General features: G+C 35.5%; 1 protein-coding gene across 4 annotated transcripts; it reads right to left on the reverse strand.

The window, feature by feature from the left end:
- NUP37 (nucleoporin 37) lies at positions 1-24,926 on the reverse strand. Of its 4 annotated transcripts, none has more exons than XM_074871862.1 (11): positions 24,850-24,926; positions 23,309-23,528; positions 21,002-21,126; positions 19,961-20,033; positions 17,989-18,033; positions 13,822-13,916; positions 4,274-4,364; positions 2,221-2,402; positions 1,639-1,689; positions 1,175-1,268; positions 1-358 (listed from the first exon to the last, which is right to left on the reverse strand). In XM_074871862.1, exons 2-11 carry the CDS (start codon positions 23,462-23,464, stop codon positions 245-247), a joined length of 1,026 nt encoding a protein of 341 aa, XP_074727963.1. In that variant the 5' UTR covers positions 23,465-23,528; positions 24,850-24,926; the 3' UTR covers positions 1-244. The 4 variants fall into 4 exon arrangements, with proteins under 4 accessions (XP_074727963.1, XP_074727961.1, XP_074727962.1 ...); XM_074871860.1 differs by having other exon boundaries at positions 17,989-18,060; XM_074871861.1 differs by lacking the exon at positions 24,850-24,926 and adding an exon at positions 24,621-24,722 and having other exon boundaries at positions 17,989-18,060.
- Between the last annotated feature and the right edge of the window lie 19 nt (positions 24,927-24,945).

Raw genomic sequence — 24,945 nt, forward strand, 5'->3', positions numbered from 1 at the left:
CCATGTTAAAAAAGTGTATATTTTATTTTAAGGGAAGCAACCAAGTATCAGATGTATGATAACTGATTTTACAAAAGCTTCTGTATTTGCAAGCTAAACATCAAACACAAATGTTTCATATTTTGCTTGTTCCTTTCTTATGTTCTCCAAGTGAGTAAATACCAGTACAAAGAGTAAATTCATCCGTTTTGCTAAAAAAGAGACATTATGCTGTAAAGTTTCATATTGAAGGCAAATGCTTATTTTACATTTCAGTTATCCAGAAGAAAATTTTATGATCTCCTCCGACTGCACATAATGGAAGAGTTCTATGCCATGTCAAACCAGATCCTACAGCTGCAGTGCCAGTAAGAATGGGCTTTAAAAAAAAAAAAAAAAAAAAGAGAAATATCAGTACAACTTACCATATAAATGATCCCTATATGTTATCACATTTATATTTCACATATACCAAGTTGCACAGACAAATAAACACCATAGATTTAGTACTCCTTAACCAATAGTTACAACAGAAATCCACCTGAAAAATCTGATTATCTACTACTTAGTTCCAGCAGCTTCTTACTACATTTAAGTAAGGTACAGCAAATTATTCCATGATAACAAAATGTTTCAATTATTTTCATTATCATTAACATAACTGTTATTTTATAGGCATACTTTCAAACTTAGAAACATTTCTTAAATGAAATTACTTCCTGTTATTTAAGCATACTCACTACTAGTATGCTTGGAGATAATAAATGCATGCTAACTCCAACAAAACAAAAATATTTCCTATGCTTTGCATTCATTGTCTCTGGATATATTTTCATTAATGATTTAAAATATAATTAGTTCAAACCTGTAAAATACACAACCAGTTGTTTTTAGCCTCTTTAGAACTAGAAATATGAAAAAATTTATTTAATAACAGGTTGAATGTGTTTTTCTTCCCCTTAGCACTGATAAAGCAAAACAAAATGAAACATATAGACCAAACAGCTTTTAAAATAGCAGGTTGTGTGATTTTTTTTTTCCCCTCAGCATGGATGACACAAAACAAAATAAAATAGACCAAACAGCATTTCTGGATGGTTTGGGCTAGTGTTTAATTGTAGCTTTTAACTATTTATGAGCGTGATTTGAAGAGAACAGATGCAATCCCAGTTAAAATCTGAACTCAAAAATTTACCTGGGGATGTCCTAAATGGTGAACAAGCAGTTGAGTAGTTGTCTTTCCCGGATATCCAGTGGTTGCAAACAGATTTTCATTCACTTGGGACCACCTGTGAATAAAATGAATGTACTTTTCAAATATCCCTGTGAGACTATCAGAAGTGCACACGTGGTTATCTGCCTCGTGGTTAACTGTGTGAAGCTGTCAGATAGTCCACCAACACCAGAGAAAAATTCAGAGAAATGGCTTGTAAATGATTCACCACCCGCAGCCCCATATGCATGTCATTGTAAAACAGAAAAAAATCATGGGGACCTTACACATATTAGTAAATGTAGGTCATTCACAAATTTCACAAACTTTATAGACCAGATCCCCTTAAAAATTATTTAAGTGAGACACAAGTAGGTCCCTAAACTCACAACTGCTTGCATATACATAGATGTATATAGACAAAAAAACAGAGACAACACTTATACCTGAATAATCTGGCTCGATCAATGTGGACAGGTCTTTTATCCTGTGGGTAACTAAAACAGACATTCAGGTTAAAAAACTGTTCCACAAGCAGCTACAGCTCATACTCTAAGTACCAAAAGCCTGTATCATTTAAACAGTGAAGGGGACACATTGTCTATTCTCTGTCAAGAAGCTGAGGGAAAACCAGAGCATTACTGCAGTTTACGTATCAGTTTGGAGTAGGAAACCTGAAGTACTTATCCAGTTTATTAATGTTCAATAATTATCTATTTGTTAAAATTTCATTCTAAGTCACAAACACATAAAACTTATAGTGAGAGGTAAACAGTAGTGAGATGCTGTCTCAAATGGACAAAAAGACAATGTTATTTTTAACATATAAATATTGATAAAGATGAAACAAAAATACCAGGGAAGGATCTGTATTGACTTCATAATTCCTGATGAATGTTCATTTATTTACTGAATAGGTGATATAATACGTAGTGCATTTAATTGCTATATTAGCAAAGTAGCCACATCTTTTCATGTACTGCTTAAGAGGAGAATAAAGAAACCTGTCTCACAGTGTGTAAAAATACCTGGAGTGAGTGATATCCCAGATTAGCCAATCACTTCCAGCAACTGCTCCAATTTTAAGAGTATTTTTTAAACACCAGTCTGCTGACATCAGCGGTGTTTGTTCACACTCTAGGGATAGAATGGCCTGCTGTGTAATTAGATCATAGAATCGTATTGTTCCATTCTTCTCCGCTACCATCAGCTATTAAGAGAAATTAAGAGAACATTGTAAACTTAGCATGTAATGAATCTTAATATCTTTCCTACTCTATAGCAAACCTAGCATACTTTCACGCAAGTATTAAAAGATACAATTTTTCACTTTGTACTAGAAAACATTCTCCTGAACACTATTCCACCAATAAATAAAAAGCACTTTAATCTATACTACTGTCACATTGTTATACATAAGGATGACATTATTTTATCTCTACATATCTTTAGATATCTCTTTCTCTCTAGATATATCCATATATATATTTAGATGAGATATATATATCTTTTGATATATATGTATATAATTTTGGTGCTTAGAAGCACCAGTTTTAAACCACCGTTGCCCTGTGCTTTTAGAGTTGTAAAGCAAAAAGTTACTCTTTTAAAATAAAGAAGTTCCTGTTGTGAGTACAAAGAACTGACTGACATAGTGCTGTACAAGGAAACAACAGTATTAATCAGTGTAACTGCAGAATCTGGATTCACATTTACTGATTTTATATAACAGCTTACTTTATCCTATAACAGTTTGTAACAGATTTTTATCTAAACTTTTTCCATTAAAGTGATATATTCAAGCAGTTGTTTATTAAGTATTGTAGAAAGTTTCCTGATTAAATGATGAAAGAGATTTTCTCCATGAGGAGACAATGGTTCTGAGGTAGTCATGAACAATAATTAAGGAAGGCTAAGAAGCATTAAATACAGTACTTCCAATAACATCCAAGTTTGTTTGGAAAAAGAGAGCTGTCACCAAAACATGCTGTTCTGCAAACCAAAGGACATGGTGCAGTAAGCATTTTGACCTGCAATAAGCTTTTGAGCAAACATCAAGTCTGTCAAGTTCTACTAACTTTCTGAAAGGGTTTTTCTTAAAAAAAAAAAAAAAAAACCAAACAAAAAACCAACAAAAAATCCTCTGTCTACTCTTTGATAAGGGTCAAAGAAAAACTAATATGTACAACTGGTGTAATACTGCAGTATTTTTTGGCAAATCTAGTAATTCTGTTGTGCTAACAAAGCTGCCCAGTAGCAACCATATTGAATTGTGATACCACTTCAACCGATGGTTTTCCTAGTTTTCTTAGTAAGGACCAGATATTGATAATTGGTGGAAAGCATGATGAGAATAGAGATTTTTTCTTCCCTATTGCTATGTAAATATTTTGATACCTTACTTGACTGCTTTTCTCTGGTTTAAGTGTGTGTTTTTGTGGTAGTCTGAACAACTATTTGTAGCTGCTTAAGGCATTTATTGATTGGCACAACAGGAATAATAAATCCAAGATTGCAAGGACTAGACCATTAATGAAGCTGAATATTTTGGTATATATCACCTGATTAATCCTCCCCATTACAATAAACAGATAAGTATAAAATCACAGTTTATTGATTTGTTTTGATTTTTCAGCAGATACTTCATATATTCAAAGCAAGAACAGTAACAAAAAAGTCCCTTGCTAACTTCAAACAGATACTTTTCAAAACTTGGCATGCTTTATAAGAGTCTGTGTTATTGGTGAACCGTGTTACCATGACTGAGAAAAACTTGAACTTTTCTCTGGTAACTGTAAGTTAATATACAATCGGCAGAATAGTTATCAACAACTGATGTACGTAATCAAGAAGGAATATTTCTGATGGGAGAAGTGAGGGACTGAGGGTAAAATGACGAGAATGGGAATGAGAATACATTTACAGCAACTTCACATTAGCAGATCCAACCAATATCCAGTTACAATGTACACTAGCTCCCCAAACTTCAATCTTACTACAGCATCAAACATTCATAGTTTAGATAAGTCCACCCTCCTGTTTTTTTAAAGGCGGTGAGGGTGAAGAGCTGGAAAACACAACCTTAAAAGCCTCCTCAGGATGCCAGCAAACACTCATTCCAGGAGAACGTAAAACAAAATGGGCCTTCTCATTTCCTTCCAAATCCCAGACCCTAAAGAAAAAAAAAAGCAGCAAAGTTATTGACATTTGACTGCATATACATTAACTTCCAGTGCCTCAATACATTCACAAAGGAAGTGAACAAATGAAATAGTGTTCATGCTTTATCACTTCAAGAAGTCAATAAAAATGGCCAGTGCTGAAGATAATGTATTTTAACATTGATGAACTAGGCAGAGCCTCTGTTTAGAAGGACAATATCCAAATAATTTGACTAGTTGTCTAGATATGAAATCTAGTTATGTTCCCACTTTATTCAAAAGTCAACACTACAGCCTTTGTACTATACCATAAATAACAGTGAGACAATACAAAGCAGGAAGGTCAGTGTTGATCTAGCTGATAGAAGCAAGCTAGAGTGAAGTACCGAGCAACTTAAATCATCCACATTACCATGTAAATGATAAGACCATGAACTAAAGTACTTTGCTTGTCTAATATATGAATTTCCATTTTTTCCTGGTAAGACAAGATTGAGTAATGGAAATATGAGACGCTGAAAGTGAAGCTAAGGCAAACAAAAGGATCTATGGCAGAGGTAACACTAGCTCACAAAGGGTCTTGGCAAGCTTTCAACAAATAAATCACATGTGCCAGTTTAACCTTTTCCTTTAGAAGCACCTACGGTACATATTTAAAATGTAGTTAAAAAATATTTTAAAAATCATCAATATTTGGTCAATATGGATTGACAGCAAAGCGTATGCTGAAACAGCAAAACTAGGTTATGTGATGAGTGAGCTTTCTTTGGATGCAACTGGTATGTGTGTTAACGAGCCATGAAGCTACTTCGTTTATAAAATGCAACAAAATCAAACCTGACTCTTTTACCTCACAGCCACTGCTCAACTGCCTCTTTTCCTACAAAATCAGTAGCTCAGTTGTAGGACAAAAACATCACATTTGTGAACATTAGTCTGAACCACAAGGCTGCATAGTATTTATATGCCTTTGCACACTGAAACATACACATATATCCTTCCTCCCTGACATGCAAAACCTTAGAAACGGCCAATTTTTTAAGTAGTGTTCTGTCCAGTCTTTTGAGTTAGATGAGTGGCTACGTACTATTATTGTTTATTCTAGAGGATTTTTGCTGACTTCCTCCAGACTTTTTCAGTTTATATCTCACCAGGGTGCTTAGAGCCTTATATTTAAGAGATTTCAAAAAACTCTTAAATAATACATCATAAGTCTAGACAAAATATATGGGAATAAAGTAAATATATTTAATGAACAATGTTGTTTTCTTATGCCAAACCACAAAAGATCAAATATTTGTTCTCCCTGTAGAAAACACAGGGTCTCTAATCTTGAAGAATCAGTGTCCTTATTAAAAAAAGTCAAAACAAAAACCTGACAACTGTTTAAAAAATGAAATATCTACTTGATTAGGTAATTTAGAAACATACAATACTTTCTTCTACTGCCAAAAATTTTGCCTTGTAGATTTGTCCAAGTCAAATCAACACTTTCCATGTGTATTTACTGTGCAGGGAGAAAATTATGATATAACAGAAGACGGTGAATCATTTTGGCCAAAGGAGCATGCCATCATGTTTCCTTCCCTGAAGTGAGTGAGGTTATTAGGTGTTGAGACAGAATTTATGCTTTCTACCTCCCTATTTTTGTTATTTATAAAATGCCAAACTTGTATCTCTTACTCTGTAAGAATGGTAAGATTGTTAGTAACAAACTGTACAGGAAGGGGGCGGGGGGGAGAAGGATAAATGCCCCTCTTATATTTTCTTCTTTCTTGGTAACAAATATGGTATCATTTAGTTTTGGAAAAAAAAACCAACAAAACCCCAACAAACCAGGCAATACATATCAAAATAGATCCTTGTCTGACTGCATCAAGTCCATGCTGGTATGGAAGTTTACAATTACATATGTGTTCAATTAACTCTTTTCAATATTTCTTTGTGACTAACCCAAGTAAAAAATGTGCAAAGACCAAAATTTTAGCCAAACTGAATTTCAGTTACTCAGTTACTCAGTAATCATAACCAAATCAGCTACAGATGCTCTAAAAACCCTCTAGTTTTGTCCACATTCCTATCATGTAAATCAATCCAAAAAGACTGAGCATTTTGTCTCCCATTCAAAGCCCTTGAAACTTTACTAATATTACCACGATTTTATACCAGAGCAAACTAGTGTCTACTTTTCTCCAAACATCCTTATTATTTGTAAACCTGAAATGTGTCACCCTCTTACTTCTCCTCCCCCCATCAACCACTGTTGTACAGACTTGTTATTGGGCTTGTAGTATTTTTTTTATATTTAAAAAAGCTTCCACAATAAATGTAAAGGAGAAAAGTTTGAATAACCACAGTTGAAAGAAGGGCCAAAGTTTGAATAGTGGAAAGCCTCAAAAATAATATGTAATCTGCTCAATAAATTCATTATTTTTTAAGTAACTAAGGACTGAGAAATTATATACAGTGCTCACAAAATTTAAACTAACACAAAATTCAGATAGTTGTAAATGCCGTTAAAGAAAATTCTTGAGACATTAGTACACTTCTCTTGTCAGTTGCATCCTATGATTAAACAAACAAATGACAACTGCAGTTATCTCAAAGCATGAAGATATTCAAATTATGTTGGAACAACTATTGTACGTCGTATACATCAATATGGATAATGGCATGCTGCATGTATGCAGTAATTTTATCACACAATGGACTTTTATTAAAGTTGGCAAAGTATTCATCAGAACATCTGAAAACCTGTCTTGTGGCAACAGAGATTACCCTTATTTTATATTCTAACTTTCTGAATTCTGAGTAATTCTAACTAGAAAGCAAAACCAAATGCTAACTGAATAAAAAACATCATTTGCAATGGTAAAAACCATAGTACAACCTTCAGGCATTTCTCAGATCCCCAGAAGATGGAAGTAAAAAAGAGAATTCTTTCAACATAAGATTGCCACCAATTTTAGTGAGTGGGGTAGGGGCTAGAACAAACCTTGACATCTGATACCATTCCCAACCACAAAGCACGAAAACTTGAACTATCACTCACCAACTACTGTCTGACCTACTCTTAAAAATGCCCAACTTGGTTTTGTTTTTTTGTTGGGATTTTGTTGTTGTTGTTTTTAATAATATCTAACTTAAATACCCCTTGCCGATGTTTCTTTATATCTCCATCAGACATATGCCATGTGTGAGGCAAATCCTAGCACCCCTGAAAAGCCTAGAGGACTATGGAGAGGGACAGATTCCTGTTACAGATATCACACAAGAAAGGTAAAGAGCGAAGTTGTTTCTCACTGAGTACAAGGAGTGAGGAGAGGAAGATCTCAGAAAAGGAAAATGGAAGTGCAGAGATTAGTTACCACTGTGGAGAATACAACCAACATTGGCCTTGTCTCAGGTCTTCTGCCAACTCCATGTGGAAGTGGTTATCAAAGATCTGAAGAGCATACTGGGCAGGACATGAAAGAACAGAAGGCTGAAGTAGAACTGTAGAAATCCTATCTAGCTGTTCACAAGAAGAGCAAGGTGCAATATTCAAGATAATTTCTAGTAATTTATTTTAATAACAAAGAATTTAAGTTTTTATAAATCAGGTAATGCACTGTCCAACTAACAGTTCACTGCTGCAGAATCTGTATCAGAATTAGGTAGCAGAACTCCGTATTCAGCGCACACTGTGAAACAAGCCACAAAAGCAGTTGCATGAGGAGAAAGAGGAAATTCATCTGTGCTGCCTAGCACTAGTTCACCAGGCACAGCCATCTTAAACCATCTCCTGACTCAGCATACAGGTTCCTAAATTTGTGTCTGTAGAGCATTTCCTTCACTTATTTCTGATCCATGAAATAAAAGCCTTTTCATACAGTAAATGTATAAATACTCTTTCAGAAAGTTGACCCATGTTCACTATTTTCTTTTGGTGGTCAAAGGAAATGTCAATGTTATTAAAGAATTAATAATTAGAATCTTTCAGATTTTGACATTAAAATCCATGTTACCTCTAGCTTCTTGTAATACCTACTTGGATATGCAAGCATGGATCTATTTTTCACTGGTAACTGTGGGATGTAATTCTGATTATCCTCTGCAATGTTGGTAGAAGTGGGAGAGGCAGTGGAACTGCACAGGTACTGTCTCAGGCATCTCAACTGACTGTTCTTCCCTAATATGCATTTCAGAACATGCACACTCAGAAGTAAGTCCAAGAAATACACACTACTACTACTACTGAAATACCCTTAAAGTTATCTAAAGCAAAGCCAGAGACCAAGCAGTATTTTTGCAAAAATCTGAAGCTGCAGTTGTATCCTTTCAACCAAAGAAAAATTAGCTGTTGTTATCAGCTTATTGCTTGTAATGTAGATGTAGAACTAAATACTTCTGTGGTATGACTGTTACTGAGAAACTCAACTACAATTCTGCCAATGGCCTTCTAAAATACAAGGTAGCTGCTAAACAAATCTAACGCAATGATTTCTATTTAAAAGAATTTATAGGCTGGACTACATTCTAGGACTATGTGACCCTTAACATAAGTCATAACACATCACACAGGAAATAGCTATCATTTCATCCACATATTTTGAAGACTTCCTAACTAAAGGCTTATTCATTCACACTTAAGACCAGACCGAAACAACGTTCCAAACGTTTGATTTGGAAAGTGATTTTTTTTTTTTTTTCCCCAAGCTGACTGGATTCTGTAACAGGAGACCAGTTAATACTCACATAGTGATGTGAAGTACAACAGAGTTGTTGGTTAATACTTGCATTGTGGCTGTAAAGTGTAACAGAAATTGTGTAAGACTATATTTGGGGGACATACAAGGACGTATACAAAAAGTGTGCAAAGTCAGACTAGACTCTTAAAAATAATTCAAGACTCTCCTTGTTGTCATCAATTATAATTCATAACTAGCTTGATAACTGCAATCAGCATACCTCAGAAAGGATAAGTATTTTGGTATGACATTTCTTATATGAAGAGATACTGGGGAATTCTATCACACAGATGAAGATAGAACAACATGAAATAAGCTACCTTTTCTAAAATTTTGGCAAAAAACCATAGTGAAGTGCAATAGGAATGGAAAGATTAAAATAAAATATAACTTTGGAGACAGGAATAAGTGAGAATGGCAACTTTTCAACATAGCCAAAGACTGAAATATTTATTGAATTAACAAGGTAAGACTTAAGTGCAGCAAGTGCTGGCAATGCATTAAAGAACACAAAACAAAAAAATCCAAACAAGAGTTACAATTGGCTTTCCTATATATTGTCTAGAGAAAGACCTCACAAAATAACTAAGAGTACCACATAAACAAATACACTACAGATTTAAAAACTCCTAAAACCAGATGAAACACTGCAATAGATTTTGAGACTCTATTTTTAGTTTCCAGTGATATCAAACCTTTCCCTGGAATCTGTCCAGGGAGCAAAACTAACCTGGTGGACTGGCATTTGTGGTGTGTGCAGCAGAGAAGGCTGAATTTGACAGTGACTGATAAATAAATTCACAAAGTCCTTCTCTGTGAAGCAACATGAGCTATGGCATAAGTAACAGCAGAACTCAGGAATCAAACCCCAAATACATTCAGAGATAAAGTTGAAGATAAGTCAACTGTACATTGTTTTTCTATTACACAAAAAGAGCAGAAGTTGATGTAGTTCTAGGAATAATAATAAAGAGACAGGGAGGGAGAGAGGGATGAGTCCTTTTCAGCTTTTTAAAATACAAGCCAATCAGGCACTTGATGACCATAAGAAGTTGCTGTGCTGCCATTATTAAGGGCCTGACACTGTCAGTAATCGTCCATGAGGATGAAGCACAAGGTGGTTATCAATCAGATTGAATTAACCTTTTAACAGACAGAGGTTAATTATCACGATGGTATTTTGCATTAAATAATTCAAGAAACATCAGATAGCATCAAAAACTACCAACAGTAAAGGGGTGTCTGTCAAGCTTGTGCTGTTTTCCAAACATTTCCTATGCTCTTTTTGCAGAGGCTTTATTAAGTATCAGAACAAATGATTTGTACATCTGAATCCCTGCAGCCTCCTATACTGTGTTTCCAAATCACAATGAAAAAACTAGCTTCCACCCCGCCCCCCCCCTCCAAGAGTGGTGCCCTGGGAGTTGCGCACACAGTTCTCATTAGCGAAGTGGGATGCGCATGTTCCTACACTTAATGTAAATGTTCAAAAAAGTGTATAATGCTTTATAATTTTAAGGAATTAAATGAAATATCCCTTAAAGCTATCATAAAAGATTTTTTCTTATTCATTAAGCATGCTCTTATGATACCAAGAAATGGACAAGCAAACTAAGTGCATGCACATAAATGTTATACAGAATTTTGGAACTGAGATATGAAAGGTAGATCATGAAGAAACAACTAGATTTGAAGGAAAACAATTAGATTAAATCCAAGAGGTAATTTACTTTTCTGCCATCACCAATCTTGACTGTCAGCAGAAATGTATAAATATCCTAAATCTGATTTTTTAATGTACACACAAGATATTTACTTTTATTTATTTTTACTTCAATTGGAATCAATGTTAACACTCAGTTAAAACTGAGTCACATTTTTGTTTAACAGTAGTTATTTTAGCTATTTCCTCTGCCAGTCTTTTACCATTTTCTTTAGAATTTTCCAGACTTTAAAAATAATTTTATTTTCTTTTTCTCTCTTTTAAGAAAGAGTAAAGCAATTATGAAACGCATAAAAAAGTGAAATACAGCAAAATTTTAAAATGACAATATCCTGCCAAAGATATAAATTAACTACACGCTTATGAAGAGCTTCATCCATCTTGGAACATAGCCATCCTTGGGACAAAATGAAGAAAGTAATGCAAGATATTTAGGACTCAGGATTTGAGTTTTTCAATCAACTTTGCAGATGTAATTTTTAGCTACAGGAATTTTGATCTTTAATATAAATACAATTGTGAGTAACTGCAACATGGTGGATTTTAAGAGTCTTCCAAAGGTGTCTTTCTTTCAGAAAAGCAATTCTTTTTAAGGTTGTATTAGTTTTGAGGTTCTCAGTGCACAGAAACACAAGATTATTAAAGTGTGCAGCATATTTACATACCAACACCTCTTCACTTATCTATGAACGCACATAACACTCTTATTCACAACTACATAACGTAGATGACTACTGCAATTATTTTTACACAAGAGTATTTTTAATTCAGTTCTACTTCACAGCTGATAAGTCTTGTATTGTGAGACCAACAAGGCCAAAGACTACATGCAAGAAACAACAAAAATTCCTGAATGACATAGCAATTTAAAGGTAAGACCATTGAATATAACAAGCACCTGACTTACACTGTCTGTCTTCCAACCAAAATGACTGAACTCAGCTCTGAGATGTCACTGTTGCAGCAGCTTGTGGCAAGATTGTTTAGTGCATGAAAACAGAAAATCTGAGTTCCTTGGAGATCTCTGCTACACATACTACTGAGTGAAAACCAGGGAAGATCTAAACATGTTTGCATATATTCTGTACATACTGATACATTGTATTAAGACTTAAAAGTGGAACTCTAACCGAACAATACCCAAACACTCCAAATTTCATGGTCTTATACTAATTGTTCTAGAACTTTATTCCAAAGGTATTAACAGATGATGTATCCCAAGAACAATTTCAGGACAGAAACTCAGTGCAGACAGAAGAATTATTCCTGTTCTTACATTACTGCTGAAGCAAATTACACAGTAAGTAAGGAATGATTTTGGTAAGTCCCAAGGAATGCATTTTCCATTAGTTTTGAAAGTGTAACCTTTAAATTCAATAAAAAAAGTCTTCATGCTCCACATGCATGAATGGAAAAAAATAAGAACTCAAGTAGCCAAAAAAAATCCTACTTATTTCCCATGGCTTTCAACCAAAGACTTCATGGTTTACTGCATAAAATGTCTTTCAGAATTACTAAGTTGAAATCTTGATAGTATATATTAATTATATCATTTTTATTTCCTTTTAATTTAGTATCAATAGACTACTGGTTTTAAAACAGTTCTATTTCATCCCAGGAACACTGAGCATTTCATAAAATAAACAAAAAAAGGCCGCACATTCAAACAGCTCTTTGCTGAATAAGCCCAATATTAGTTGAGATTTAATGAAGAAATCAAGGATAGGAAATAAATCAGAACAAGCTATGAACAAGTCATACATTTCTGCTATTCATTCCTAATGATTTTGTTGGGAACATGAACAGGGCGTCTATGGAAAATCTGCCTGCTGGTCCAAGTAGTATTTCTAAGTTCTGTAGGGGTGTTAAAATCACAGGCCTTTTAGATTTTCTATTTATGTAGGACAGAATAGGTCAACTAAAGCTACTAAACTGTGATTTACACCAGTTGATGATCTACCCTTTACAAAATCTCATACACAGAGTAATCATTCTAAGAGCTATTCCCTTCTCTTTTAGCAGGTAGAAGATAGCTTAACTGAAAAATGACTTTTTTTCCCCCCCTGAGTACTACATGGTCATTTGTATGGGAATTGATTCGGTGGTAACTTCAAAGAGCAAATATATAATTCATATAATCAGGGAAAAATCTAAAACAGTTCCTTAACTGAGACAAGTTTTGAATTATCACAGCTATTACAAAGAAAAGTCAAAGATGATGCTTTCTCAAGTCTCTTGCTGCTACTGCAATGACTTGCAAAGCCTGCATAGCTGCCCTCCTGATCTCTCCAACTGTGAGCTGCATGGGGATAAGAATAGCAGCTTTATAGATTCTTGTGTGCTACTAGAAGAGGAGGATGAGGGACCTTTTGAAGAGGAAAAACTCCCGTACTACAAAACCTTAACCAGCATTTTTCTAAGTATTTAGCCATGTTTCCCTTTTTCTCTGTTACAAATCACTAAATACACGGGTTCGAAGCAGCTATAATCACGGTATTATGAGCTGCCAGTACCACTGCATTAGTATGGTACTGTCCTTAGGCTATGTAATCCCACCTCCTAGTAAGGCTAATAAATTTGGGTAAGTGGACAAGTTCACATACATATACCGGTTTTAAACTTGACTCATCTGATGATGAATGGATAGAGAGTCTGTACAGTTCAGTGCTGAACTATGCATGTCTTCTCTCTCCTATTCTCATACCTTTTATACCTGGCCCAGCAAGGGAAATTATAGTGTAGGTAATTCCAAGACAGAACAGCTTTCTTCACATTGTATCTAGTTACTTCAAAACACTGCTTTGAAAAAAAACAACCCACAGTCACAACAAAAAGCCAGTCCACAACCTAGTTAACAAGATTAGTCCACCTGTTGTCTTGTTAGTGGGCTGTGAAGGCCCACTAAAAATAAATAAATAAATTTATGCTTATTTATTTAAGCAAGCATATAAAGTATACACACACAGAAAAAGCGATACACTACTATTTCAATAATGTTTTGAACAACATGCATACCTGCAGGTGTGATCATCACTTACACTTGCGACTTCTTGACCTTCTTTGGGAGCAAATACCAGATCATTAATGTAATCTGAGTGGCCATCAAACGTCTGTCAAACAGAAAACAAAAGACACCTTTTACTTTTGAGCTGACTTCCATCAGTCCACAATGTATTTATCAGAATCACTAAAGGAAAGATATATGAGTGTTAAGATAAAGCTGTCATTTTACATGGAAGGTAAAAAAAACCCCATTTATCGGTAACTGGAGTTCTTTAAAATCTCTCATTCACGTGTAGATTCATACTGCAGGTGAAAAGACTCCCCACTATTCCTTGTAGTTACCACAGAGGTCAGCTTGATGCTTTTGTTTGACAGAGATCAGTGAATCACACCAGAACTTTTTATCCTTGTTTCAACCACTGCATTTTGAAGGTAGAAGATAATAAATCTCAGAAAGAGAATGAGCAGGAAGTGATTGTGTGCATGATCTACATATCTTAAAGAACTCTGATTACTGCTAAGTAACTCATGTCCGAATAGTAGTTTTTACTAGGGGTTCTTGCAAGCAGCAAGAGTTTTTGCCTGAAGGAGCAATAAACCAGCCACTTGTCCAGTATATGCCCTTTTCCAAGCACAACTTGACTAAGAGGGTATGTCCACTAAAGATGGCAGACCAAAGGGAAACCTTTAGAAAAAACAGTGGAAAACAAACTCTCAGTGAAAGATGAAACAGAAGATAATGCATGCTAATGACTAAGGAAACCAAAAATGAGGAACAACAGTACAAGCAAAACCAAGCAAGCCACACCACACCTTAGCAATTAAGCACAATTTCTATTAAGCATTTGAGAAGAACAGACACAAGGCTTTGTGCTCTCTGCTTTACATGCTGTTGTGCTGAAGAGAAAAGCAAACGGGGTATAGTGCACACTCTTCTGTTACTGTGAACTAATAGATCATCCATTCTCAAAGAATAGGATACAAGCATTGGTTGTGTGAACCTACATGTGAACTGTCACTCTGAGGCAAACATTTACAGTTGTATCAGAAAGTATGAAGTCATCTCAAAGGGAACCTTGTTACTGTGTAACTGTTCTCACCTGAAGCTTCTTAATATGACATTTTTATTTTGAAGTACTGAGATAATTTATCTGTAACAAAAACCAATTTAACAGCCTAGCTTTTCCAAATAAAAGCAAAATCCCAGTTTTAGTAAAAATTAAAAGTTAGATATTTTTTATATATTTTGAAGGCTTTTCAGCTATCTTGGCCATAACATCAAGACACCACTTTTTCTCAATTCCACTAAGTGTTTTGTACTTAGCTGCAGACATCAGTAATCTTTTGAGGTTTACAGTATCCACAAAAACCTAAGTTAAAGAACTTATACACATTTATCATTAAGCAAGCATGCAAAATTCATCTCATTTAGGGTCAATTCAAAGTTTAACGTACATTCAAATTAATTCACATGGGCGCTAGGTATGAGCAAATCATCTCTGGTCTCATTAGAAAATCTGTAGCTAGTTAAGATACCAGTTTGCTCCATCTGAGGATTTACACATATTTTCTCTCATTAACCACATCTATGGTCTTTTTGACAGAAATCTCACTTAAAATTTTAAGTCAGGCAAATGTCCATATGTAGATGTTGTATCTGTTCCTGTTTCATCTTCTTCAGTCCCACTGATTAAGTCTCAAGGCATAGCTGCTCTTGCTTTGCCCAGCAAGGTATCATAAAAAGGAGACAAAAATATCCTCTGGATAATAGCATGACATGGAGATTGCAGAGGAAAACAAGGTCAAATGAAAACAACCCGTTCCACAGTTTTCTGAAAGGAAAACACACTATCTGTTCTCCAAGTGTAGCTATTCTGAGGATGAAATGCAGAACTGATAAAAAAAAAATAATCTCTCAAGCATGCACAATAACTAAATCCCCCTCTCTAAAAATTTTATGAATGCCTCATCAATTCAATACAGAAACGTTTTCAGCAGCCAACTTAATAAAATTATGAGCTATTGCAAAAAATTGAAACCTAGTGAATTATATTAGAACTGATACATCATAAGATGATGCTAAACTATTTAGACAGAAATGCCAAGTCTTTTGAAAATTTTCAGCATTTTGAATTCAAATATCCTGCCTCATTTTACTTCCACAGTTCTGATGAAATATGCTTTTTATTAAACCAAGTTTGAAGCAGGAGAAGGAAGCCACAATTCATTTCCAAATCAAAACCTCAAAAGAAGAAAAAGATTTCGCAGAGATCCATCAGTCATATTTTACCTTTTGTTTGTTGTTCTGGGCTCGATCCAACCCATAAATTTTGGATTAGTTGTGTTGACAAAGTAACGGAAAACTCAGTATGCTTCAAGTTCCTTGTTGGTAATTACATCAGGACAGTTTTTCCACTGGGAAAACAGAGTAAGATTACTCCGTCTGTCCCTCCAGAAGCAACACATACTAATTGTTTACTATAAAAGACAAAATGTTCAGAGATTACATTTGACTGTAATCACTTATTTCCTTCAGCTTTGTTTGCACATTTTGTACCTCTCCTGAAAATCCCATGTGTAAAGTGTGCACCATAAAATGGATCAAAGTCTTCCATGTGTTCATTGTGAGTTCAACCTCAGGTTTATTAAAAAGCTTTTCTGAGGTATCAACATACTGTTACTAAGAAACCACTGTATCAAACTACTGAAAGCCAGCTCAGCATAGCTCACTGAGTTTTTGTGAACATCTGAGATTTTACAAATACTTTATATCAGTTAGGTGTTGCTTTTTTCTTGACAAAAATTATAAAGTACAATGATCATCCAGGTATAAGAAGTTAAGATGATTACCCGGACAAAGTATTTTCCACACTTTTTGTCAAAAAACCCCAGATGATAGCCTCAAAGACAGCATTTTTACCAACATAAACACACTAGTCCACATTCTTCCTTTCACTAACAAGTTCCTCACTATTAGGTAAAAATATGTATTTTTAGCTGTTTTCTGATTTTTTTTAATATGAGACCAAGCCTGACCCAGTTACAATATGAATTTTTACTTTTTCCTCAGTCTCAGTGTATCCTTAATAAAGTTCTTAGACTGTTAATTCCAGTGATGGAGCTGGCATAAACAAAGCTAATAGCTTTACTGTTAAATTCAATCCAACACTTCTCATTTGTACTGCATAAGCACCAAACAATCTTTAGTCTTCTGTAGTGTCAAAAACGAAGAAGCATCCATGATATCTTCACCTGACAAAAATCAAATACTCTAATCCTTCTGTCTACACTGGACACTGGAGCACCTTATTCACAGCAGTTGAATAATTAAGATACTGCAATTGCTTGTTTCCTTCTGGGGCAAAATAACTTCCATGCTTCTAGTACTTAGAGCTGTGGCTGTTCAGCCTAAGTATCACATTCTAATGTCCAACACTTGTATTAATGCTCTGTGGTCTCTGTACTCACTACCTATCATAAAAAATTATTCTGGTGTGTTATGCAATGAACACACTTTTGCAGAAGTTTATAACTGCTCGTCAGAGCGTTTTGTGTAGAAATAAGTCCTAAGGGTAGATGAATCAGTTCTCCAACTAATCTTTTTGTATGAAAAATAATTGCTATCTTAATGGAAATGTAAATGTGGCATTTCAAATTTATTTCTAGGCATCCAGTCAAAGCTACTGTGTAATAAATTCCCCTAAATTAGAAGTGCATGTTTTAAAGTGTCATTTGTGTTGGTCAGATACCAGAAAAAAATCTTGTCAGTACTGGGAAAACAATAACTCATCACAGAAATTCTATTCTAAAAAAACAGCACTCAGCAGACTGTGCTACTGAGTTGCCCCCTTTGCTTCCCTGGTTGTAATAGGGAACATGCATTGATAATAAGCTAGAAATTAACCATCTCACTGGGTATATTCAAAATTGCTGTTATTTTAAAAGTGTGTTGTTTGTAATCTCATTCTAATTCAGTAATATCAGCTTACTAGAATTCTTCACTAGAATAAGCTTGCCTATTTGAACTTGTATGTTAAAAGTCTAAATTAATGAATTATCAAAGGTGTGTTTGTGTGAAGTTATAATACTGATTATTTCTCTGGAAGCAATTAGCTCCTAACGAGCAAAATGGCAGATTCCATTGATAATTTCTAGTGCTAAGTCTAGGCTGTATCCCACCTCAATGTGGAGAGTCTGAAGGCCGGTGTAGACAGGAAGTCTGCTCTGGAAGGTATAGAACAGTACCTTTGGCTAAGGACCAGATGATGTAGGACAGGAAGAGGTATGAAAGTTCTGAACTATCACAGCTGTCACATTCAGTTTTTGGCAAAAACACATAAAACTGTTGATCATTAATTAACCCCCAATAGAAAGAATTAGCGGCTTTCATATTTATTAAACATTTTGAAAAATCACTCATCCATGGCTTGAACCAGCGTCCACTGAAGTCAAGAGATTTCTCATTGATTTTAGTGGACAGTCCATCAGATGCCTTGTTAATCCAAATTAAATAAAAAAATTATAATTTAGATGCTGAATTTAGCTGAATAGAGCCTGTAGAACCAGGTTCATCCATATGTTTGATTAATTCCACTTATTCACCATCCATCATCTACACATTAAAGATTTCATCCATTCTCTTTCTTCTGTATGCTTACGAATAATTCTAGAAATTTCTCGGATTGTAGTAGACATACATAATTACCAAGTAACTTTACATTCTGCTAAAAAGTTAAAAGATTTAATTCACAACTTAACATTAAAGCCTGGTGTCTGCAGTATCATAAAACTGGCAGATACTATATAAATAGATAACTTTAATACAGGATGACAAACATCAACTCACAAGCAAACAGCATTAAGAACTTTTAGAAGAAGTGCCACCCAAGTTGATTGTAACTGTCAGTTATACACACCACTGCCTGTGTGACAAATCCAGATAAGATGACCAAACACAAAAGAAGGAAATTAAGGGTACGTGCATGTAGGAAGTAACAACAAGTATTTTCTTTAAAGAAAGATGTTGTTTTTAGTAACATCCAGCTTTACTTCTTATGCCATTCATTCCATTACCAGTATGGCCACATAGGTGACATCTGCAATTCACTCAGTTTCTGTACGATAAATATGTCTTACTAATACAAATTATCAAACCACAATGGAAAGTCTATTATTTTCTTTAGACTCAATACACAACTCTCACCAAAAGATGCATTATCATATTCCAAAGCACTAAAAAAGAAGGAACCCTCTGCCCTGATTTTTAAATATTAATTAGCCTTGCTTATTCTGGGCTGAGACCTCAACAAAACAAATTCAAACTAGTTAGCACAAACACCTAATAAATATTAGAACTTGGCCTGGGACATTGTTTCAATGGCAGAATTTTGAAGAATGTGTACATATCCTAGTGACACAGGAGTTGACATGTCTTGCAAATGAAAGAAATCTCCAGAAAACCAATCTTCAGCTTATAAAGTGAAGACAGTGTTTAGACCTGGCTTCTTTTATATCACCAGTTTAAGAACACTACCATCTACACTGAAAGAAGGGGAAGTGAAATTGTATTTGGTAGACATTTCCTTTGTTTCTATCTTAGAAATAAACAAGTGACAGCCTATGGGCATGTTTAGTGTACCTGCATGCAGTTATGTACTAAATTCAATATTCTTTCTTTAAATTTTCTACTGTTTGAAAGAGTTGAATTGCAACTTCCAGTTCCCCATGAAAGAGAAATTACTAAATTTGCTTTTCTTACAGAGGAGTCCAATAACCAATACCACATAAAATTTTACAGGTTTCTATAGAAAGGAGCCTCATCCAACATGGTACTTGAAAGTCACCTGTAGGACACTGTTTATGAGTATATTTTAGATGATCCATAAGCCTCTACTTGCTTTTCTTCAATTTGGTTAAATTGTTACAGAAACACTTTTAAATCAAAAGATCATGTAGCTGATAATTACAGTTATTCCCTCTTTAAAGACAGAAAGGTATATACAATACAATGATTTTCCCTAGATAAAGAATCTGTCACAGCTCAGTGCTCTATCTCATACAGTGCATTAACCAAAATGGGGCAGAAGGGCAGTTAAAGATTAGACTTTACTAAACACTAAATTTTTAAAAAAATCAGCTTAGCTGCCCTTACCTTAAATTCATTCTTGTCCTGCAGGTCTGAAGTAAATAGCCTCAACTTCCTATCAGAAGCCGCAGTACAAAACCTACACTCAACAAAGAAAAGCCCTTCAGTCAATTAACACTGCAATAGTTGACTTTTTATCAGTTTCCCTTCAGTTTAAACCTGAAAAGTGACATGCAATGGAAAATTCAGATTTTGAAAAAAACAAAAGCTTCTATCTCAACTTTTTTGCTTTGGCAACAAGCAGAATAACTGAAACTTATCTGTAAAATAGTGTGTATCAAGTGTCAAGAATAATTTTTCATGGAAAGAAACACAAAATATTTTACAAAGCTAAATCCGAATCAACTATTACCTGAAATCTCTCTCACAACTGCCACTGAAACTTTCCTTGGAAAGAAGTTAAGTGGTAGAGCACAAAAACAAGCCCTCGGTGTTTTAAAATACCAAAACATAAATTCATAAACTAATTTCTAACATATTTTAAACAAAAGACCATACAAAAAATGTAGCAGTAAGCAGCCATCATAATTTTGAAGAAGTTTACAAGCTATTGAGAACATTTTCATTCTTAAGTGCATATTTAATAGTTAACTATCTTTCCAGATTTACACCTCAATGGGTCTCACAAATAGCATCTGACCTACTCCTAAACAAAGCCCATACTATGCAGACCATTACAAATAGCTTTATAAAGCAGGTTATTACAATAGTTTCATCCTTAGCAAAGTTGTTAAAAGAATTCCTTCACAGATGTACAAAGAAAGAACAAACTATATTTTAGGTCCGTTAAAATAATGAATAAGGAAAAAAAAAATTACTTACTGCTACTTCACTGGGGGGAGGGGGAAAGGGCACAAGAAGTAGAACAAAAAAAAAAAGAATGACTCTAAGAATGAAAATGTTGTTCTACTGAAGTGTTCAGAGACTTTGTCAGTGATTTCTAAAGAGTTAGATTTCACCCATAAGCTTTAAAATTATCCCAATATTATGGAATTAGCAAAACCAGGTAAGAGGCAAGGATTCATTGTACTAATGTATTATAAATACCTTATCTGGGGAGGTAAAGCATCAAGTCTAGTTTCTGGACTCCATGCTATGGCATCAACTCGGATTCCATGATGGAATGTTCTTAGTGCCTTATATTGCATGCCTTCCACTTCTGCGTCCTCCTCCTACAGAAATACTGTAGTTAGCTAATGCAGAACACCACCTTACTAACTTTCTAACAATTCAGAATGATATGAAATTGAAAGGCTTTCAAAATTACATGTTTCTGGGATCTTTTTAGATTGTAACACCCTCAAAGTAAAAACCTGGAACATAAAGAAAGTATAAACTTGAAATATGTAAGTACTTAAAAATAGACTAAATGATTGCAGTCTCAAGCCAGAGGCCAATGTAGTGCACAAAAATCAAAACTGAGTAACAAAGTTGGTGAGCCCACTCTTGGTGCAAGTACTGTCCTCACAGACAGAACTAAAGCCACTTGCAACAGAGCGGTAAGTAAGTACAGACTGCAAGGAGAAGAAACAATGGGAACAAAAGCAAGCAGTCATTTAAGCTATCTTCTCTCCAAATTGTTTTTACACCATGGAAAAATGCTAGCACTTCCAGAACAACATTCTTCAAACAGCAAGAGCTAGAAAGGTAACCTCTGTCATCTATCATGACCAAAATTACTAATTTGCCTATTCTTCCCACTGGGTGGGAAAGATGAAACAAGTTGGGGTTGTAGAATCAGTCAATCAGTTGACCTCTAAAAAACTAAAGTTTTCAAAACATCTAATGGAGCACCTCAAAGGATATTTCTACAAAACTTCCTCTATATCACAATTCTGCTTTAAGGTAAAGAACCTCTCTGTATGCCCTCTGCATAATGTGGAAGCTAGGAAGAACCTAGCTGAGGCAGCATGAAATTATCCAGAGTTTTTCAGTGCTTCTTAAAGCAAGGAGCAAGAATAGCATTTTCTTCCCCTACTTTGAAATACTCACTGACTCCACATGTGGAATGGAGGATATGAAAATTGTAGAAAAACTACCTTGTACCAGTGGTTGTCAAAATTTTAATTAGTTTCAAGACCTACACTAGAAACAAGATACAGGGCAATACAGATGGCAGTAGGTTTCTGTGGTTAGCACTAGGTGCTTTTCAGAAAATTTCCAACAGTAAGACTTCGGGGAACAATAAAAAGACCAGTTATGCTGTTATTCATATTAGATAAAGTACAAAAATAATACTGTATGATAGAGAAGTGAGTTAAAGAAAAAAAGCTTAAAAATAGATTCCGAAGATAACAGCTGTCTCCTACTGATTTTCAAGCATCTAAGCAAAAAAAAAATCTTATACAGTCTAAAAGTATAGAGCATACAGTATTTTACATTTTAGAACCTTTCATAATATGACGACTAAATAATTTAAAGGTAAGAAAACATATATTACTGTTTCTAACAGTCTGTGAGAGAGATCCAATAAAAACAACTGGGAAAGCAAAACCAAAAAAATTAGTTATTTCTACAGTCCTTTCTTAAAAGAAATATCTATAAAATTAACAGACACTTTAGTTGTAAAATTTAAAGTACTTGTAATCTTTGCTGTTTTGCAGGCTAGCTGAAAGCTTTAGAAGGCAATTTAATCTAAATAGCAAATGTACATAGAACAAAATATAACTGTGCAAAAAAGGAGCCAATTATCCTGTGATGATAAAGAACAACGTACAGCAAATATTAAGTCACATATTTCTAAAGTTGCGTGCTTAAGTTCTCAGGTAGCAGTCACCAACATTAGGAAGAGATACCAAAATGGGATTACTCTTTCAGTAGAGTAGTCCTGGTTTTTTTGCAGTTTATTTAGGGAGCACGGTGATAGGACAAGGGGTAATGGTTTTAAATTGAAAGAGGGTAGATTGAGAATAGATATAAGGAAGAAAGTCTTTCCTGTGAGGGCACTGGAACAGGTTGCCCAGAGGGACTGTGGCTGCCCCCTCCCTGGCAGTGTTCAAGGCCAGGTTGGACGGGGCTTTGGGCAACCTGGTCTAGTGGAAGGTGTCCCTGCCCATGGCACAGGGGTTGGAACTAGATGATCTTTAAGGTCCCTTCCAACACAAACCATTCTATGATTCTATTCAAAAGGAACTTTATGCCAGCAGAATGGTAATTTATACCAGCATGTATTTTATATATATTTTTTTTGAAGAACAAATATTCCAGACTTTTTAATGTAATAAAAAAGTAAAACCCTCCCCTGATTACACGGGGAGGAAACAGGAAAGCCACCAGAGTCCTTGTAGTAGCAAAGGTGATAGCAAAGTAAGTTTCAGGAAGCAACTAATAAAATCAACAATAACACAAACTAACCTGAAACCTGCATGTCCCAATAACAACGTAATTATTGCCACCATACGCAATGAGGGAACATGCATCTCCACTATCAAATGGATTGAATTTTACCACATGCACATAATCTTCACAATCCACAGTGTAAGCAGTGTTTCTAGTAGAATCCTGCTTCATTTTCAGTGGACTAAGTCAAGGTATCACAGAAGTGACGTCTTCTCCAGGATGAAAATCTACATTCCTATGTAGAAAGTTTTAAAAAGGATGCATTACTCATTTGCATGAAAAAAAAAATATAAAAGGTATTTGTGACACAACAAATCAAAATTTCCTGTAACATCATATCAAAAGCTGCACTTAAGCTCATTATTTTTAGATGTAGCATTTAGTTTCATCAAAAGATTAACTAACCTCACTAACAACTATTCAAAACTGTCTCTACAGACTTCAGCAATAACTGCAGATTTTGTGCTACTGTTGGCAACCCAACTCCAAGACAAGAAATGAAGTAACTAAGCACCAAAGTCACATATAGAATTTTTAAATTTTCAACCAAATGACAAGAAATCACATTACTACCTTTAAATTCTCTTTACCCGTGTACTTCTCTAAAGACTGCGTCTAACTAAAAGAAAAGTTAATCCAGGCTGCAAAACTGTAAATGAGAATACCATCATGCATAAAGATGGTTTCACGACTTAAGCCACCTCCACTGCAGAGCGCCTATACCTCTGTGTACCAAAGAACTTGTACTCTACTGTATTCAATTAATTTTCAAGAAAACTGCGTCCCTCTGCTAGAACACAAAAGGCTGAGATACACAACTCCTTTTAGTCCCAGTACAGATTTGACACTAGTTTAAGCCTTCTTGGGAAATCAGACCTTTAATTACACAGCACATGGAAAAACAGCTTTAAATCTCAGGCCTTTGACAGATTTTGCTGTGTTAATGATCTGAAGGTCTCAGCATCCAAGACCGAATATTTAGCTTTGGAGCCACCCAGGTTTGACACAGGCATCACTGAGATGCAATGTTCTCCATAACTGCAATGTTTATTTATTAATTAATATGACAAACCACCACATCAACATAAATCCTTTAACCATGTAACTTGTGTAGCTATGCTCCTTAAGGCCAAATGCAAGTTTTAACCCTACACATAGCTTTCTTTCTTTAAGGCTTCCCATGAACACAGGCTACCAGACTAGCTTTAACTGAAAATACCAAGAATGCTATTAAGCTTCATTATTTTAGGAAACACAATTCGGGCAACTGAGTCCTGTGTGTACCCGTTACCTCCCCTCCCCGCCCGCCCTCGCCTTAACCTCCTACTCCCTCCTTTTCTCTTCAGGGCCCAGCGGCTACTCCCGAGCGAGGCTGCCAGGCTGCGCCGGTCCCACAGCGCTGCCGGTCCTCAGGCGAGGGCGAGGGCCCGGGCTCCTCCGCACAGCGGTCAGGCCGGGCCGGGCCGGGCCGGGCCGGCTCCCGGGACCGACCGGGCGAAGCTCCGAGTTCCCCCTCAGGAGGGGACAGGTCACCCGTACCCTCGCCTCACACGCACCTCTGCGGCCCCAAATCCCCCACCGCCACCACCTCTCCCGCCAACAGCCAGCAGCACCTCCCACCCCGGGAGCAGCAACCCTGTGCTTCCGGGTCA

The sequence above is a fragment of the Strix uralensis genome, chromosome 5 (genome assembly GCF_047716275.1).
Source record: "Strix uralensis isolate ZFMK-TIS-50842 chromosome 5, bStrUra1, whole genome shotgun sequence".
NCBI classification, from domain to species: domain Eukaryota; kingdom Metazoa; phylum Chordata; class Aves; order Strigiformes; family Strigidae; genus Strix; species Strix uralensis.

Bases quoted from the DNA above. Each gene is read 5' to 3' on its own strand.
- NUP37 (XM_074871860.1), bottom strand. From the start codon at position 23,464: ATGAAGCAGGATTCTACTAGAAACACTGCTTACACTGTGGATTGTGAA. The intron at 21,127-23,308 runs GTTAGTTTGTGT...GTATTTCTGTAG, and splicing joins TTGGGACATGCAGGTTTCAG to GAGGAGGACGCAGAAGTGGA. The intron at 4,365-13,821 runs GTATGCATGTTG...TTTTTTCTTTAG, and splicing joins AGTGATGATCACACCTGCAG to GGTCTGGGATTTGGAAGGAA.